This window comes from Oryx dammah, unplaced genomic scaffold, assembly GCF_014754425.2.
Source record: "Oryx dammah isolate SB20612 unplaced genomic scaffold, SCBI_Odam_1.1 HiC_scaffold_11058, whole genome shotgun sequence".
NCBI lineage: Eukaryota > Metazoa > Chordata > Mammalia > Artiodactyla > Bovidae > Oryx > Oryx dammah.
In genome coordinates this window covers 215,216-234,640 of record NW_024080452.1, presented here as the reverse complement: position 1 = coordinate 234,640, position 19,425 = coordinate 215,216, and the positions used below count along the sequence as shown (strand labels likewise).

Sequence of the window (19,425 nt, the reverse complement as noted above, 5' to 3'; positions counted from 1 at the left end):
ACTAATCTCTTAGGAAATTTATTGACTCTGTCAAAATTTATCCAGAATCCTATCACTTCTCATCACATCCTTTGGTCTGAGCCACCAGCAACTCTCGTCTGGATAACAGCAGGAGCTCTCCAGCTCTGTCCCCATCCACTACCCTCCCTTCAAACCACAGTCAATTCTCCATACAGCACCCAAGACAGCCTTGTCACAACAGCATTTCTTCCTCTTTGGTTAAAGTCCTTCAGTGGCTCCCTACCTCGCTGTAAGTAAGAAAAACCAAGGTTTTTCAGGATTGGCCCCCTGTGACCTCTCCTACTCACGTCCCCTCACTCACTCTGCTCCAGCCACACAAGCTTCCTTTCTTTCCTCAAACATGCCAGGCTCACTCCACCTCATGGCTTTTGTCCCAGCACACTGCTCTCCCAAGAATGTTCTTAAAAACAACCGATGAACTTTACCTTGGCTTTGCTGGTCTTGTTCAGGTTAGAAACTTGATCAATCAGTTGCTGGACAGAGTTAGAACTGACTTTCCCATCCTCCAAACGATGATAAATTAATCGTGGTCTGCCTTCGGGGTTTTTCAGAAAAGCTTCTTCACAATCTTCCAATAAAAGGCTAGATTGGAAATCAGTATTTCTTGTGCTACACTGCACGGTGGCAGCACACAGATAGTCTATTTACCTAAGTGCCAAGAAGGGGATTTCCTACAATGACAAGTGGCCAGGAAAGGCCCTGCTGCAGAACAAGTGAAACTCCAAAAATGGATGTTTTTTATAGCTTTGTTCTATCTTATATTAAAGTACAGTATATTCACTAGCAGACAAAGTAGACAATAGCAGACAATAAACTGTGCAATAAATTAAATTAAAATCATACATAACTTTATTTAAATATAATTTGTTTTAAAAACTTCTCAAAAATACTGTTAAACATTGCTCAAAATAATGGACCAGACTCATGAGACTTTGCAAATAAATGGAAAACCTAATTCCGTTTACAATTATATAATTCTCAAGTTAAAACACAAATATTATCAGCCTCAAGGTTTCAAGATTTTCTCTTCTCTATTTCTTTAGTCTTTACTCATACCATAAATGATCTGAATCCTTATACCCCAGATACACTGTAAGAAAGATCCAGAGGCAACTGAGAAAGGCTAGGCAGCCAGTAAAAATCTTGACCAAGGTAAAGGTTAAAAAGAAATTCTGTTACAATGTACTATAACTATAACTATAGTTTGTACTATTCCTATTTAAATTCTAGAAATCTTATAGACTATTAGCATTTTCTATATCACAAGGAAAACTATAAACAATTTCCCTTTCTAAAAGGCATTAAGTCAAAGTTTGTCTAGGGAGGCAAATAAGTGTGTATATACAAGGGAAAGCCATTATACGATTCAGAATTTTCATTAAAAAACTAAAATACCAGCCCTAATACAAAACAGAAGAAAAAACAAAGAGGAAAACCGAAAAAAAAACATGGTTACAAAGATTAAAGAATTAACGAGAAAAACAACAAATGACAAATACTACTGTCTGAGATAAAATATTACCCATATGTTAAATATAAAACAGGATATATTCTTAATAAATATAAAAAAACAAAACAAGAAAGGAAAACAGGGAGGGGAGGTAAAGAACTCCAACTAGAGGAAATCAAGTTGAAGGAATCCTCAAACTTGTTTTGGGAAAAGGTTCCTTGACCAGGTGGTTCCCCGGCCACCTGGCCTCTGGCTATCCAGACTATACACTATAGTTCTAAGGATCAAGGATGGGTTATACTGCAGAGTCTCTAGTAAAGCTTAGGGCTCCAAACACTTCCATACACAGTTAAAGTCAGAGTTGGTCCTCAATAAAAAGAGAAAAAAATGCTTTGGAAGGATTAAATCCAATCAGAAAGAAAGTATAGTAAGAAAACTTAACCCCTTATTTTACCTTCTATCTATCCTGTTCTGTCTTCTATCTATATATCTAACTGGTTAAAAAAAAAAAAAAGAACAACTTTGTTTGCAGATTAGATTCATTGGTGTGATTATATTCACATTATAAGAAAATCGCTCACTTTACTGGATTTAAGTAGTTACCTCTTCAGCAAATTAAAAGTATGATTTAACACTTCTACAAGTGTTCAATTGCCTCTCAATCTGTATCTGAACAAAGAAAATAATGAAGGTTAATGCTAATTACTGAAATCAGGGGTTACCACCCTTTTCTGTGAAGAGTCAGCTAGCCAACGTTCTAGGCTTTGCAGGACACACTGTCTCTGCTGAAATAGTCAACACTGGTGGTACACTGTGAAAGCAGCTGTAGACAATACACAAATAAAGGAACGTATCTGTGTTCCAATAAAATTTTATACAAACAGGTGACTGACTGGATTTGACTTGAGGGCCATAGTTTGCTAACCCCTGATTAAAATGATCTTACATTAATGATGTTAATCTTATAACCTATCAAAAACAAGCCTAACAGTGTGAAACTTTTTATTAATATTTAAGTATGAAAAGTCATAGAATTTTTTGAATTTCAAGGATTGTCTTTGATTATAAGAATGCAATTAGAAAGAGAGAACAAGATAGCAGAGGAGTAGGTGGATGTGGAGTACATCTCTCTCCACGGATACATCAGGAATACACCTTCAGACACAGAAGTGTGTGCAGAACATAAGCTGAGAGCAGACAGGAGTACCAGACCACCAGAAAAGAATATACAGAACCACACAAAAACTCAGTAGGATGAAGGAACTAGGAGGAAAAACAGGAATGTTAGTAGGACTGGAACTGCCCACAGTGGGTGGGAGAACTGAAGCAGGGGTCCAATCCACACCCTGGGGCAACTGTCTGAGTCAGAGGAGAAACATTTATGAGAGTGAACCAGCTGATCTGTGGCAGCCTAAATGCCATGAGAATCAGACAGTCCTTGCTGCAGCCCTATGCATCCTGGACAAGGACGCAGATCCCCTAGAAGGTGCAGCGGCTGAGAGCTGGAATTTAGGGATTGTGGAGCAATCCTAGGGCGAGGAATGCTGTTGACTGCAGACAGATGGACTGAGGGGATGTGAGGGAGATTGTGGTGGGAAACGCCTGTGAAGGAAAGCCATGCAGCCAGGCAGCCATGGAAGCAAGGCAATACTACTGAGTCATGTGTAGGGGGTAGAGCCATCATCATAGCCTCTCTCTCCCACTGCCAGCATCGGCAGATGAACAATAGAGAGAATGGCCCACCAAGCCCCTGACGCACCCGAACTAGAGTAGGACGCCACCCAGGGTGACTGTTTAAGTGCCTGACTCACCGATCTACAGAGTAGGACCCCAGCCTCTATGTACCTGATGCACTGAACTACAGAGAAGGACCGTAGGCAAGGGAGCCCCCTGTGTCTGAATGTGTGGAGCTACAGAGAAAGACTAGCCAAAGAGGCCTTCTGATCGCCAGCTACCAGAGGCTTGAAAAAAGACTGACAGGGCCGTAACGCCTGCAGTGAAGGCAGTTTGTGAACCTGCAGACTTGGCCCTGCTAAGTCCCTGCAAACCAAGCATCTGCACCACCTTCATGCTAAACCCTCGCTTGGGCAGAGCTGCCACAAGCAAAAAAAAAGTCTTGCCTCCATGCACACGGGGTTGCTTTTGGTTACATCCAACTCTTTGCGACCCTGTGCACTGTGGCCTGCCAGGCTTCTCTATAAGCGGGGCTCTCCAGGCAAGAACACTGGAGTATTTTGGCCATTACTGGTTGCACTCTTCTAGAAAACTATATTTCCTGCTGCCCTAGCTGCCAACTCCCCTGAGTACCTGGTGCTGCCAGAACCCCTGCAACCCAAGCAGCTGTACCACCTCTGCAACTGGCCCTCTCTGGGACAGACCCAAGTCCTCCAGGGCAGCCTCAGAAGCAAACCCCAGTGGACGACCCAGAGAGGTGGAAATAAAACCACAATTGAAACTCAGGGGCAGGGTGCCTAAGGAAGAAGACCCAAAACCTTCCCACTAGCTGTACTAGTTGCAGATTAAATTCACTTGAACAACTAGGCAAACTGTGTGTCTATGGAATATATAGAAGGACATTGAGAGCTCCCACAAAAGAAAACACACTAGTTCTGATAGCTGTGGACATTGGAGGCAAGAACACACAGGAATAAAACCTGATTAGAACCTGAGCTGCCCCCACAGCAGGTCCAGAGACCAGCACAGTGTTGGAGGGTATCCTAGGGAGGTGAGCTGGGCTGTGACTCCCAGTGAGGGAAAGGATCTTAACAGCAGTGACTCAAGAAAAACATTTATTATTCTTATGTTTTAACTTGTTCGGTACTTTCTTTTGGATTTTTTTTTTTTTCCTTTGTCTCCTTTTCTGTCCTTTCCCCTCAACCCATCCTGTTGTAGTTGTTGATTTTATTGGCATCATGAAATCTAATTAAGCTTTTGATTTTTTTTTTTCAATCACGATTTTCTTTGTTATAAACCTCTGCTTCTGTGTTGGGCTTTTGCAGTTCTGTGGAGTTTTCTTCTTTTTTCTTTTTCTTCCCCTTTCCTCTTCCCTTTTTTCCTTTTCTCCTTTTTTAATATTAGTTTTTTAAAACCTATTATTATTTTCCTACATTTATTCTTTGTTTGCTTTTCCTACTGTTCTTTTCACATTGAAGTTAAGCTTTAGTGTATATAAGTCTCCTTTATCTACCTCTATTTAATTTTGCATATCTATTCTTTCTTTCCTTTCCTCTCAACATATTTGTTAGTTTTATTTTCATTGCTTTATTCCCCACTTGGCACCTTGCTTTAGTTTTGTTTTCTAGTTTGTGCTTTAGTTAGCTTAGTTCTTAACCGTTAGATATAATTTTTGTTTTCTTTGTTTGCTTGGTCAATCTATTGAACTTTATTTTTCCTGTACTGTTTTGATTTTGCTTATGGGTGTATATGTATATGTGTATATTCCATTATTTTAATTATTATTTGCCTGATTTTGTAACTGCCATTTATCTGGGGTTCATCTTTAGTTTCTTATTTTTGGGTATTTGTTTTAATCTCACTTAATGCCATAATAAGCCACTTGTGGAATCTTTGTTCCTGACCAGAGATCAAGCCCTGAGCCTTTGGAGTGGGAGCACTGATTCCAAGACCCTAGATGACCAGAGAACTAACCCTCTGGAGTATCAAATAGTGAGAACTCCTGCAAAGGAAACAACTTGAATACAAGATCCAGCAGCACCCGTAGTACCCTATGAAGGACACCTCATCCAAACAACAAACAAAAATACAAACCCAGTCATCAGCAGACAGGATTACCACCTCACTCAGCCTTGCCCATCAGAGGAAATACAAACAAAAAAAACTTCCCACAAATCTCACCCAACACAAAGCTTACACAAACCATTGCACCAACCATAGTGGGGCGGAAACCAAAAGGAAGAAAGAATTCAACCTTGAAGCCTGGGGAAAGGAGACCTCAAACACAGTAAGTTTAAATAAAAATAATGAAAAGGAAGAAAAATAATACACAAATGAAGGAACAAACTAGAAACACAAAAGTCCAAATAAGTGAAGAGGAAACGGGCAAACTAGCTGAAAAACAATTCAGAATAATGATAGTAAAGATGATCAAAAACTTTGAAAACAGAAGAGAAAATGCAAGAATCAATTAACAAAGACCTAGAAGAATTAAAGAATAAAGATACAGAGACAAACAACACAATTACTGAAATTAAAAATAGAAGAAATCAATAGCAGAATATCTAAAGCAGAAGAAGGAATCGGCATGCTAGAAGATAAAATGGTGGAAATAACTTCTGAAGGGCAGAATAAAGTAAAAAGAATAAAAAGAACTGAGGGTCGTCTCAGAGACCTCTGGGACAATATCAAACACACTAACATTCAAATTATAGGGGTTCCAGAAGAAGACAAGAAAAAGAAAGGGTATGAGAAAAATTTTGAAGAGATTAGAGTTGAAAATTTCTCCAACATGGAAAAGGGTTTGTCAGTCAAGTCCAAGAGGTGCAAAGAGTCCCATACAGGATAAATCCATAGAGAAACATGCCAAGATACACACTAATCAAAGTAACAAGATTAAACACAAAGAAAAAATATTAAAATCAGCAAGGGAAAAGCAACAAGTAACATACAAGGAAACCCCATATGTTTAACAGCTGATCTTTCAGCAGAAACTCTGCAGGCCAGAAGGGAATGGCAGGATATATTAAAAGTACTGAAAAAGGAAAAATCTACAACAAAGATTATTCTACCCAGCAAGGATCTCATTCAAAACTGATGGAGAAATCCAAAGCTTTTCAGACAACCAAAAGTTAAGAGAATTCAGTACCAACAAACCAGCTTTACAACAAATGTTAAAGGGACTTATATAGTCAAGAAATACAAGAGAAGAAAAAGATCTACAAAATAAAACCACAAAAAAGTAAGAAAATGACAATAGGAACATATATATCAATAATTACTTTAGTGTAAATGGATTAAATGCTCCAATTCATTCAGACTGACAAAAACAAGACCCATTTATATGCTGTTTACAAGAAACCCATTTCAGACCTAAAGACACATATAGACTGAAACTGAGAGGATGGAAAAATATTTTCCATGCAAATGGAAAATGAAAGAAAGCTGGAGTAACGTCCTCATATCACACAAAATAGAATTTAAAATAAAGAATATTACAAGAGATAAGGAAGGACACTACATAATGATCAAGGGGTCAATCCAAGAGGAAGACATAACAGTTGTAAATATCTATGCACCCAACATAGGAGTACCTCAATATGTAGGACAAACATTAACACATAAAAGGCGAAACTGACAATAATACGTTATCGTATTACGGTTACTATTGTAGGAGACTTTAACACCCCACTCACAAGAATGGACAGATCATCAAAACAGAAAATTAATAAGGAAACATGCTTTAAATGATACATTAGATGAGATGGATCTTATTGATATCTTTAGGACAGTCCATCCAAATGCAGAAAAATACACCTTCTTCTCAACTACACATGGAACATTCTCCATGATAGACCACATATTGGGTCACAAATCAAACCTCAGTAAATTTAAGAAAACTGAAGTCATATCAAGCATCCTGACCACAATGCTATGAGACTAGAAAAAAAAAGTAAAACATACAAACACATGAAGATTAAATAATATGTTTCTAAATAACCAACAGTTCCTGAAGAAATCAAAAGGGAAATCAAAAAATTTCTAGATTCAAATGACAATGAAAACATGACAACTCAAAACCTACAGGATGCAGCAAAAGCAGTTCTAAGAGGAAAGTTTATAGCAATACAATCCTGCCTCAAGAAACAAGAAAAACATTGAATAGGCAACCTAACTCTACACCTAAACCAACTGGAAAAAGAACCAAAAAAAAAACCCCAAACATAGCAGAAAGAAAGGAATGATAAAGATCAGAGCAGAAATAAATGAGAAAGGAATGAAAGAAACAATAGTAAAGATTCATAAAACTAAAAGCTGGTTCTTTGAGAAGATAAACATAATTGACAAACCTTTAGCCAGACTCATCAAGAACAAAAGAGAGAAGAATCAAATCAACAAAATTAGAAATGAAAAAGGAGAGGTTACAACAGACAATGCAGAAATACAAAGAATTATAGAGACTATTATGAATAACTATATGGCAATAAAATGGATAACCTGGAAGAAATAGATTCTTAGAATAGAAACAGAAATTATGAACAAGCCAATTACAAGCACTGAAATTGAAACTGTGATAAAAAGATCTCCTGAAAAACAAAAGCCCAGGACCAGATGGTTTCACAGGAGAATTATATCAAACATTCAGAGAAGCACTAATGCCTGTCCTTCTAAAACCCTTTCAAAAAATAGCAGAGGAAGACTTCCAAACTCATTCTATGAGGCCAACATCACCCTGATACCAAAACCAGACAAAGACAACCCCCCCAAAAAGAAAACTACAGGCCAATATCACTGATGAACATAGATGCAAAAATCCTCAACAAAATTTAGGAAACAGAATTCAGCAACACATTAAAAAGCTCATACACCATGATCAAGGTGGGTTTATTCCAGGGATGCAAAGATTCTTCAATATACACAAATCAATGTGATAAACCATATTAACCAATTGAAAGATAAAAACCATATGATAATCTCAATAGATGCAGAAAAAGCCTTTGACAAAATTCAGCACCCATTTATGATTAAAACTCTTCAAACAATAGGCATAGAAGGAGCCTACCTCAACATAGAAAATCCATATATGATAAGCCTACAGCAAACATTATTCTCAATGGTAAAAAACTGAAAGCATTCCCCCTAAAATCAGGAACAAGACAAAGGTGTCCACTTTCACCACTATTATTCAACATCGTTTCAGAAGTCCTAGCTACAGCCATCAGAGAAGAAAAAGAAATGAAAAGAACCCAGATCAGAAAAGAAGTAAAGCTCTCACTGCTTGCAGATGACATGATACTGTACATAAAAAACCCTAAAGATACTATCAGAAAATTACTAGAGCTAACCAGTGAATTTAGCAATGTCACAGGATACAAAATCAATACACAGAAATCACTTGCATTTCTATATACTAACAATGAAAAATCAGAAAGAGAAATTAAGGAATCAATCTTATTCACCATTGCAACAAAATAATAAAATATCTAGGAATAAACTTACCTAGAGACAAAAGAAGTGTACACAAACAATTATAAGACACTGATGAAAGAAATCAAAGATGACATAAACAGATAGAGAGATATTCCATGTTCCTGGGAAGGAAGAATCAATATTGACTATACTACCAAATGCAATCCACAGATTCAATGTGATCCCTATCAAATTGCCAATGGCATCATTCACAGAACTATAACAAAAAATTTCACAATTCATATGGAAACACAAAAGACCCTGAATAGCCAAAGCAGTCTTGAGAAAGAAGAATGGACCTGGAGGAGCCAATCTTCCTGACTTCAGGTTATACTACAAAGCTACAGTCATCAAGACAGTATGGTACTGGCACAAAAACAGAAATATAGACCAATGGAACAAGATAGAAAGCCCAGAAATGAACCCACACACGTATGGGTACCTTATTTTTGACAAAGGAGATAAGAATATACAATGGGGCAAAGACAGCCTCTTCTATAAATGGTGCTGGGAAAATGAGATAGCTACATGTAAAAGACTGAAATTAGAACACTTCCTAACACCACACACAAAGATAAACTCAAAATGGATTAAAGACCTAAACGTTAAGATCAGAAACTATAAATCTCTTAGAGGAAAACACAGCCACAACACTCGATGACATAAATCCAAGCAAGATCCTCTATGATCCCCCTCCTAGAGTAATGGAAATAAAAACAAAAATAAACAAGTGGGACCTGATTAAACTTAAAAGCTTGCACAGTAAAGGAAACTATAAGCAAGGTGAAAAGACAACCATCGGAATGGGAGAAAATAATACCAAAGGAAACAACTGACAAAGGATTAATTTCCAAAATATATAAGCAGCTCATACAACTCAATACCAGAAAAACAAACAACCCAATCAAAAAGTGGGGAAAATCTAAAGAGACATTTCTCCAAAGAAGACCTACAGATGGCTAACAAACACATGAAAAGATGTTCAACATCACTCATTATTAGAGAAAAGCAAATCAAAACTACAATGAGATATCTCCTCACACTGGTCAAATGGCCATCATCAGAAAGCCTACAAACAGTAAATGCTGGAGAGGGTGTGGAGAAAAGGGAACATTCTTGCACTGTTGGTGGGAATGTAAACTGATACAACCACTATGGAAGATAGTATGGAGATTCCTTAGAAGACTAGGAATAAAGCCACCATATAACCCAGCAATCCCACTCCTACCCATAAACCCTAAGGAAACCAAAACTGAAAAGGACATATGTATCCCATTGTTCATTGCAGCACTATTTACAATAGCTAGAACACGGAAGCAACCTAGATGTTCATTGACAGATGAATGGATAAAGAAGTATCCATTACTTCTTATAAATATAACACAATTGAAATTACTCAATGATAAAAAGGAACACATTTGAGTCAGTTCTAATGAAGTGGATGAACCTAGAGCCTATAATAGAGTGAAGTCAGAAAGAGAAAGATAAATATTGTATACTAATGCATATATATAGAATCTAGCAAAATGGTACCGAAGAATTTATTTGCAGGGCAGCAGTGGAGAAACAGACATAGAGAATAGACTTATGGACAAGGGGACAGGGGAGGAGAGGATGAGATGTATGGAGAGAGTAACATGGAAACTTATTTTACCATATGTAAAATAGATAGCCTATGGGAATTTGCTGTATGTTTCAGTAAACTCACACAGGGGCTCTGTATCAACCTAGAGGGGTGGGATGTGGAGGGAGATGGGAGGGAGGTTCAAAAGGGAGGGGATATATGTATACCTAAGGCTGATTCATGTTGAGGTTTGATGGAAAACAGCAAAATTCTGTAAAGCAATTATCCTTCAATTAAAAAATAAATAAGTTAAAAAAACAAGAATGCAATTAGAACTTATGTTTCATTTGGCAAACTTAATTCTATTTACAAGTTTAACCCCTATAATAAACTATAGAATTTTCAGCTTACCTTGGTAAGGTTAAATGAATGAATAAGATAACTAATGAACTTTTCTCAATTTCCCATTTTCTTACAGCGAGGTATTGATTTTCAATATCTATTGGAAAATACACAGCATGGAAAAAATATCCCATTGTCTCACACATTCTCTTAAGTTTAGGTGAGTAATCCTAAAAAAAAATTGAAACAGCAAATATCTTTCATGTGCAAACTGAAAGATAGCACAGCTTATTTAACTGAAGATCTAGTCAGCTTCATACTACTTAAAATAAAAAAACATGCTTTATCACAAGTTATGTTGGATAGTCTCTGATTTAAAACTAAAAAAATCATAATCATATTTTAAAAAAAAACTTTAAGGGGAAAGGCAAACTTCTTTATAAATTGAAAATAGTAATAGCTTAGCAGCTTGGATGTTTCCTAGTTCAGAAAATGATTTATCTCATAATAAAACTTAAAACAACAGGAGTACAGTATTAAGTTATTTTGCTGTGGTATATATTTTTATTATTATTCTTACAAATAACTTCTGTTTATTGTTACAGGGTGACAAACATAAACCCATAAATTTATATAGTAAAAAGTGTCTGCCATGAACACTAAAGCAAACAGATATAAAATAAAAATATGCTGGTCTATTACAAATTATCAAAGAGCTGACTCATTTGAAAAGACCCTGCTGTTGGGAAAGATTGAAGGCAAGAGAAGGGGACGACAGAGGATGAGATGGTTGGATGTCATCAGCGACTCAATGGACATGAGTTTGAGTAAACTCTGGGATTTGGTGGTGGACAGGGAGGCCTGGCATGCTGCAGTCCATGGGGTCGCAAAGAGTGGGACATGACTGAGCGACTGAACTGATAACAAATTAACTTACTTAGTAAATGTTGATTATTACTATGCAATAAATTAGTAATTCCCTCAACATGTATTTGGGAATAATGTATACTCAGTTAGTGAGTAGAAGCTTTGGTTTTCAAAATACTGTGTCTGTTTACCTAAATTGAGTAATATCAAAAAAGAAAGCTAAATGGACTTATTAATCAACAATCTGGAGTATGTTTATATTGACGGTATTGCATGTGCCACACATATTTATTGAAAATTCAGTTAGAAAGGAAATTGGTGAACTTTTCTGCGAACAGCCAGATGGCAAATTAATAATAGTTTAAGAAGCTGCCTGTTTCGGCAGAGGTTTTTGTGGTGCATTTAGGTGCCACTATAATTTTATTCTGCCATTAATGTGAAGCAACCAGAGACAATATGTTGTGTGTGGCTGTGTTCTAATAAAAATTTATAGACAACAAAATTTGAATTTCATATGATTTTCACATCAAAATATTTTTCTTCTGATTTCTTTTTCAATCATTTAAAAACGCAGAAACCAATCTTAGCTCTAGGTTACACAGTAACAGACTTCAGGCCAGATTTGGCCAACAGGCTTTTGTTTGCCGACCCCTGCCTTAGATTAACCCCAATGGCTGCTGTGAAAAGTTGAAAATCATGACAAGGATTACATTTTGTTATAATCTGAAACAGATTCAAGAATAGGGCTGGCAGAGATTAACTAAAGCAGGCACAGCTAAACACTGGAGAATGTGTAATGAAGCATTCAAAAGCATAAAGTTCCAAGGACTTAATTTGAATATACTGAAAATACTAAGACATTTTCTTAAGAAAAGCCCAAGATGCCTCCTACTCTTTAAGATGTAATCTTGTATGTAGTAAACTATCTGGTTCAGATGCAGTAGTATCATAACCAGAATACAATATTAACTTGTATTTTAAATTAGTGAATACAAAATTTATAAATGTCCTCACCTTAAGGAAAAGATCCATTTCAGGCTGGGTTTCATCTGTATGAATGAGGTAACATCTGACAGTGTTACTCCACAGAGAATGTGAAAACAAGGGGGTAACTTGTAATAAACTAGCCACAGCAATATCCCAGTCATCTGAAAATAAAATTTCTCATAAGTTCCCCAAAAGAATTATTAGAAGACCATATGATAAGATGTCTGAAAGTCTGAAAAAACACAACTGGCATCATAGAACAATATCTTATCTCCCTTGTAATACTGACATAACTTCTAGAATAACATATTAGAAGGCAACCTGTTCTCTAATCTCAAATTCTATCCTGGGGTTTAAAGCAATCAAAGTCACCAGTGGTCTCTGCTGAGGTAGCCACGGCTCCAGTCAAATGTCAGGGAACTAGGCCACATGGGCTGTTCAATCAGCTTGTAACTTGAGGAAGGCCTACGTTCCCAGACTGGCTTTACTTGTTTATTATTCTTAAAATATACTGAGTCAAAAAGAAAGTTTAAGAGTGGTATAAAATGAAAAGTAACCTAAAGATAGTGAGAATGAACATTTTAAGATGTATTTGACTAATTGAAAATGTATTATTTAAAAAATAATTTTTATTTTACTAATAGATAAATAATTTCATAGTTTTAAGAAAAGAATGGAACTACTTATAATATCTCAGGTCAGCGGTGGTACTGAAATTCTGAACAGATCTTAAGAGCTGTTTTGAATACCAAATTATACAAAGATAATGAGTAAAACTGGACTTCCCAGGTGGTGCTAGTGGTAAAGGACCCGCCTGCCAGTGCAGGAGACATAAGAGATGCAGGCTCGATCCCTGGATCAGGAAGATCCCCTGGAGGAGGGCATGGCAACCCACTACAGTATTCTTGCCTGGAGAATCCCATGCACAGAGGAGTCTGCCAAGCTGCAGTCCATAGGGTGCACATGTGACTGAAGTGACTTAGTATACATGCACACACAACTTTTCAGCACCATCAAAGATGCAAAAGAAAAGTCTGAAAACTACTGTTCTTCGGCTGATCTACATTAAACTCTCACTACTCAACTAAAATACCTGAGAATCCAGACCAAAATTTCAGTTATTAGAACTCATTGGTCATTCAGGCTGGGGGACACCATCTGATCCTGATGTGAATTATGTAACTTCATCCTTTCTGGTCAGTGACAAGTACCAGAACATACTGGCCTGACAGTGGAAGACAACCAGAAAACAAGTCTTATGCTCGCTGATGGCATTTCTCCCAGCACAAGACTGTAGTACACAAACAATCATTACCATTAACTAAGCTAATCAGCAAATGGCTAATTACCATTAGCCATTTACCTCTGTTGACATTAGCAAACGGTCCTTCCACGTCTATAGAACTGTGGGCGAACTCAGGGCCCCGGACGGATTGCTGAAGCTGGATCATACTCCCTATGGAAGGCTCACTTCCCAAGGCTCCACCAGTCCAATATTCGCACTGGGTTCCAGCAGCTGTAAAGCAGATTTCATCTGATGAAAACCAAATAATATTGAAACTTCAAAACCTTATCAAATATACTCAACAGGATTTCTAATCCAAAAAAGTACTATAAGATCATAAATACAACAAATATTAAAACTTTGATTTTGAAATCAAAAGAATAATTCTGAAAGTACTTTGCCACCAACTTCTGGCACGTTCTAAGGTGGTAGTTAACACAGTTTTGGTTATCTCAGTCTTAAACGGGGGATTAAAGAGAGAAAGACGAAAAGAAATTAGGAATATAATAACCAAAGAAATTATAATAACAGAGAAAGGAATTAAAAATGCTCCCCAACAAAAATTTCTAGAAAACTTTTCTAACCATATGATTTAGGTATCAGTGTAAAATTTGAAGGGATGAATTTCAAAGGAAGACTATTACTGGCACACCAGTAATTGATATTGGTAATTCACTAGGATATAAGCTAAAGATGTAAAGAGTACATTCTCTTTAACCTCCCAGAGGAACAAAATTAATGTCTGAATTAATGAGTACCTACTAACACACATTTTAAAAATAAGTAATATTTGCTATAACATGGAGTCCTTGACTAAACTTAAGTAAACTGGTATTTGGGTGACAATCTGGCAAAACTGATTTTTATTTGTAGGTAACAAATAATGAGCAATATTCCCTCAAGCATTCCTTCATCATGTTTACATCAAAATAGGAAAAAAAGACCTAGGAGGAAATATTAACTTGTTTTTATTAACTTGCCAAGAGAATTAGAATATAATAGTTTTGAAACACTATATTTTAACATATGTCAACACTGAAATAACCGCTAAGACTAATGTCTTAGTCATAATAAGCCATTAAGAATCTCTTCACCTTTTTTTCCTCAAAAGTTAGTAATAAAAGTCTCAGAATGCTGGTCAAATTTCAATGGTACTAAAATGCAAATTAAGAGGGGATTATCAATTGCCATATTTTACTCCAAAATACATTAATTTGGAAGAATATAATTAGTTTTTTTATAAATAGGAGAGTGACTGCATCTTCCCACTACAGTTAAAATAGAATATTGTTCAATGTCAATCACTTCATTATTATTTCCTATTAACATAGTGGACATTTTCATTCTGTGATTCTGAGTTTTTCTTTATTTCTAGAAAGACATTTAATATGTTTAATTATAAAACAAAAACTTTAAAATATTTCAAAAAATCTGTATTGGAAACCACTTGATGAAACATTATGTAGATACTCTGATGGCTGCAAGAATACATCCATTATGTGGGAAAATGTGACAGAGACTACTAACTGTTGTCCAGCATCCATTCTCTCCTTTCTTTAATGACACAACCCCAAACTTTATGTGCATACATGGCTCTCCTACTAATAATTACACTTTCCCATCTTCCTAGGTAGAGGAAGGTATAGGCCTGCATGGGGTTTGAGGAAGGTACAGGCCAATGGGGTTTGAGTAGGAGTAATGTGTATTATCTTTCAGATTGTGCTTTCAAGGAAAGTAATGTATTCCCCCACTCCCTCTAGCTAAATTGTAGATATGATGGGACTTGGAGGGGCCATCTTAGACCAGAGAGAGAAAAGCTATGGGTTAAGGTTGGCAGAGCAACAAAATAGAAGGAACCTCAGCTTCTACACCATAGACTTCTATAGAAAAGACCTGTTATAACATGAGAAAGAAAGAGCAACTCTATTTGTAAGAGCAATTATCAGTATAAGGATTCAAAGTTGGCTCTACAATCATTATACCTATTAATATTTTGATATCTCAAAACATTATAAATAGGAAATAAACTTACCAGTAACATCTGTACAGTTGTCATCTGAATCAGATTCTCCAGGATCAAATACATGGATCCCCTGAGCCTGTAGCCTCTGAAGTTTGCTCTCCAACTCTCGCTTGGCCCTCAATAAATCCTGAATTTCATTTTCCTTGGTCTCCCTAAAAATCTTTAAAAGATATATTTTAATTTTGAAATCCTTTTCCATAAGCAAAAAGTGATATCGTCAACTTTTAAGGGAAAATTCTTTCATTCATAAAATCAATATTCATTTGGTACTTGATCTCCCTCTTTTGTAAGGCGAATACCTCTCTGTCACTGTTTTGTAACTGGAACCCAGTGGAATTCCAGGAGGATATATCTAAGGTGTGGGGCTGCCATGTCTGCTACCTGATGTTTAGCAAATTTGCCCCCCTCCCACTTATTGTCCTCCTGGAGGAGGGCACGGCTACCCTCTCCAGTATTCTTAACTGGAGAATACCATGGAGTGAGGAGCGTGATGGGCTATAGTCCATAGGGTCACAGAGTCGGACACGACTGGAGTGACTTAGCATGCACACTTATTGCCAGTAATGCTCTCCCAAAGCACACATCCCCAAATATTTCTACATGCTCTCCCCTAATACAAACACTTTCCTTCCCCTCCCCCGCCCCCCAACGAAAATGTTCACTTTTATACCTTTTCTTTGAAATTATCTCAAGTTTACCTGGTCCAACTCAAATACTTCAAAAGTAAAAAGTATTTACTTTTTATAAGACTTCAGCTCTTACACCTTTCATGACTCCTACATCATTTACTTCTATTTACTCATCACAGTATTATAAGAAATTTTAAAATATATTGCTTTATTCCCTGTCACTTTGGGGATAAAGATGCATGAAATTTACCTTAAATTGCCTCTTAACTTTGTCTCTGTCATGTTCAAATGTAGCTGCTCTCTCCATTGCTTGGTATTTTGCTTCTAAAGCACTTTCCTTTTCCCGAAGTATCTTCTGGTAAGTTTTTTGAAGTGCCTGGAATATTTTACCTTGTTATTTCTAACAAATAGCATGCCTCCCAAATTTTACATTATGTTATATGCATATTGGGCTTCCCTTCTGGCTCAGGAGGTAAAAAATCTGCCTGCAATGTGGGAAGACCTGGGTTCGATCCCTGGGTCCGGACGATTCCCTGGAGAAGGAAATGGCAACCCACTCCAGTATTCCTGCCTGGAGAATTCCATGGACAGAGGAGCCTGGCAGGCTATAGTCCATGGGGCAGTCAGGCATGACTGAGCAACCAACACTCTCATATATGTATTACATATCTCAGAATATCAACAGTCTAGTTTTTCACCAGTTATCAAGAACTGCATACTGCCATTCTATTCAAACATATAATGGGGAAAAAACCCTGCAAATGTGCTTGAATTATAAATGAAGATATTAAACTTTCAATGGAAATTAATACTTTTTCTTTGAAATACTGCACCAGTTCTGAATCTTCACTACAACTCAGTTTTCCCACCTTTAAGAGAACAAAATCACAATTTATAAGGTTTAACCTGAAGGATAATTATTTCTGTGAGACTGTGCACTCCTTGGCTCCATGTCTCACTCCTCTTGCTAGTTCCAAGGCTGATACACTGCAGGTCTTCAGTAAATGTTTGACTGAATGGATAAAATAAATATAGGGTGTGTGTGTGTGTGTGTGTGTTTTAAATGCCTAGGTATATGAAAAAGGAAGAAAAAAGGTTACATAAGAAATCAGGATTGGTAACAGAAATACCCTGGGACTGGAACATTTGTCACCCCTTAGTGCACTCTGTCCTGTTACAGTTGCATTTGGGGTGGCAGGGTTTTAAACACCTACAAAGGGTTTGATGAGCTGCCTCAACAGGATGTCACCAAAGTCTTTTGTGTATCTGTGTGGTCCTGGCAGACCTACTTCCCTGGAGATTAGCATTTGGTGCTGCTCTGTGTTTAGTCGCTGAGTCGTGTCCGACTCTTTGCGACCCCATGAACTATAGCCCGCCAGGCTCCTTTGTCCATGGAGATTCCCAGGCCAGAATCCTGGAGTGGGTTGCCATACCCTCCTCCAGGGGATCTTCCCGACCTAGGGATCCAGCCAGGGGTTCCTGCATTGCAGGCGGATTCTTTACCAGGGCTTCTCTGATAGCTCAGTTGGTAAAGAATCCGCCTGCAGTGCAGTTCGATTCCTGGGTCAGGAAGATCCCCTGGAGGAGGGATAGGCTACCCACTCAAGTATTCTTGGGCTTCTCTTGTGGCCCGCAATGCGGGAGACCTGGGTTCAATCCCTGCATTGGGAAGATCCCCTGGAGAAGGGATAAAGCTACCCACTCCAGTATTCTGGCCTTGAGAATTCCATGGACTACTAAGAGTCGGACACCACTGAGAGACTTTCACTTTCACATTTTCTTTACTAGCTGAGCTACCAGGGAAGCCCCGAGCATTTGCTGCTCCGGGCTAATAGCTTCAAGGTGTCTGAATGAATGGCCCAAAGGGAAAAAAAAAAAAAAAGTGGGGCGGTGAGGGGAGCCGGTGGTTCTTAAAGATATCAGTTTAGACCACAAGGCAGTGTGTTCTCTCAAAGTAAAATGCAGAGCAGTTTCTGCTTAACTTTCAAAACTTCTTGGTTTGGAGATGAGACAGGACGGGCAAGGGACGAAGTCAGGCGTTCAGGGTCCAGTTGGCAGTGCCGCCATGCGGCTGCGGGGCGGTGGGCAGACGGCCCCGGGCCTCAGTTCCCAGGTGTCGCGGTCATCTCCGGTGAGTGCCCGGGCACAGCATTACCTGCAGCTCGGCCCGCAGCCGCTTGTTCTCCGTGTCCAGCTTGGCCTCCCGGCGGCCCATGGATAACAACTCCTGGTTCTTGCTGACCCGGAAGATCTCGTACTCCTTCTTCAGCCGCTCGTACTCAGCAGCCGCGTATTCCAGCTCGGGCACCGACGAGCCAGTAGACTTGAAGCTGGCCCCTAGCAGCCCGCCGCCGCCCGCTCCACGGGGCAGCGAACCGGGCCCGGCTCCCGCAGCCGCCACACCCGCGGCCCGGCGGAACGAGCTGCGCAGCAGGCGGGCCTTGGGCTTCACTTCCACCGGGATTTCGCAGGCCTCGCCGCCGCCCGCCCCATACGTGTCCTCGATCACCTCCCCACCCGCGGGGCTCACGAGCGACGAAGCGGTACCCATGGCGCCGGCTGGCGCTGCTAATTGCCAGCAGGGTACGAGGAGAGGGCGGGACACGATCAGATGGACGAGGCGGGGCAGCAGGAAGGGGCGGAGCGAGCATATCAAGGAGGGGAGGGCCAGTGGGCGGGCAAGAAGGACAGGGCGGGGCCAGAGGAGCAGAACGGATGGGGCGGGGCCGGACGGGACTGGGCTGGGCTACGTAGCGGAGCCCGCCAGCGGGTTGCTGGGCAAGCGATCGGCGTGGCGCGGAGAGCAGCAGGGATGTGGCTCTGGCCCGCCGCTGCATTTTGTCAGTGCCTACGGGAGGGCGCAAGTAGGCTTCTCACAGTTCCCTCTATCTGGCCAAGACTTCCCCACGGGCGCGTGCCTCACACTGAGCTCTGTCCTGGGTCCCCTGTTGCTCCAATTCTGTTGCTGCAGTTTATGTGCTGCGGCCTTTCCAGACGCTGCTCTCCTCTCCGAAGGCAGTTTGCATGCGTGTGTGCTCAGCCGCGTCCCACTCTTTAGGATCCCATGGACTGTAGCCTGCCAGGCTCCTCTGCCCATGGGATTATCCCTGCAAG

At 39.1% G+C, this 19,425-nt stretch overlaps 1 protein-coding gene across 1 annotated transcript in view; it reads right to left on the bottom strand.

Annotated features, from left to right (window-relative positions):
* Positions 1 to 18,884, bottom strand: part of LOC120860373 (nephrocystin-3-like) — a 52,927-nt gene extending 34,043 nt beyond the window's left edge. The window contains exons 1-7 of the mRNA XM_040236174.1: positions 18,467 to 18,884; positions 16,562 to 16,687; positions 15,692 to 15,842; positions 13,738 to 13,890; positions 12,402 to 12,535; positions 10,590 to 10,750; positions 447 to 603 (exon numbers count right to left, since the gene is read on the bottom strand). Of these exons, the coding sequence (XP_040092108.1) occupies positions 447 to 603; positions 10,590 to 10,750; positions 12,402 to 12,535; positions 13,738 to 13,890; positions 15,692 to 15,842; positions 16,562 to 16,687; positions 18,467 to 18,862 (1,278 nt within the window). The 5' untranslated portion in view covers positions 18,863 to 18,884. The remainder of the gene's footprint in view (positions 1 to 446; positions 604 to 10,589; positions 10,751 to 12,401; positions 12,536 to 13,737; positions 13,891 to 15,691; positions 15,843 to 16,561; positions 16,688 to 18,466) is intronic.
* Positions 18,885 to 19,425: the final 541 nt, after the last annotated feature.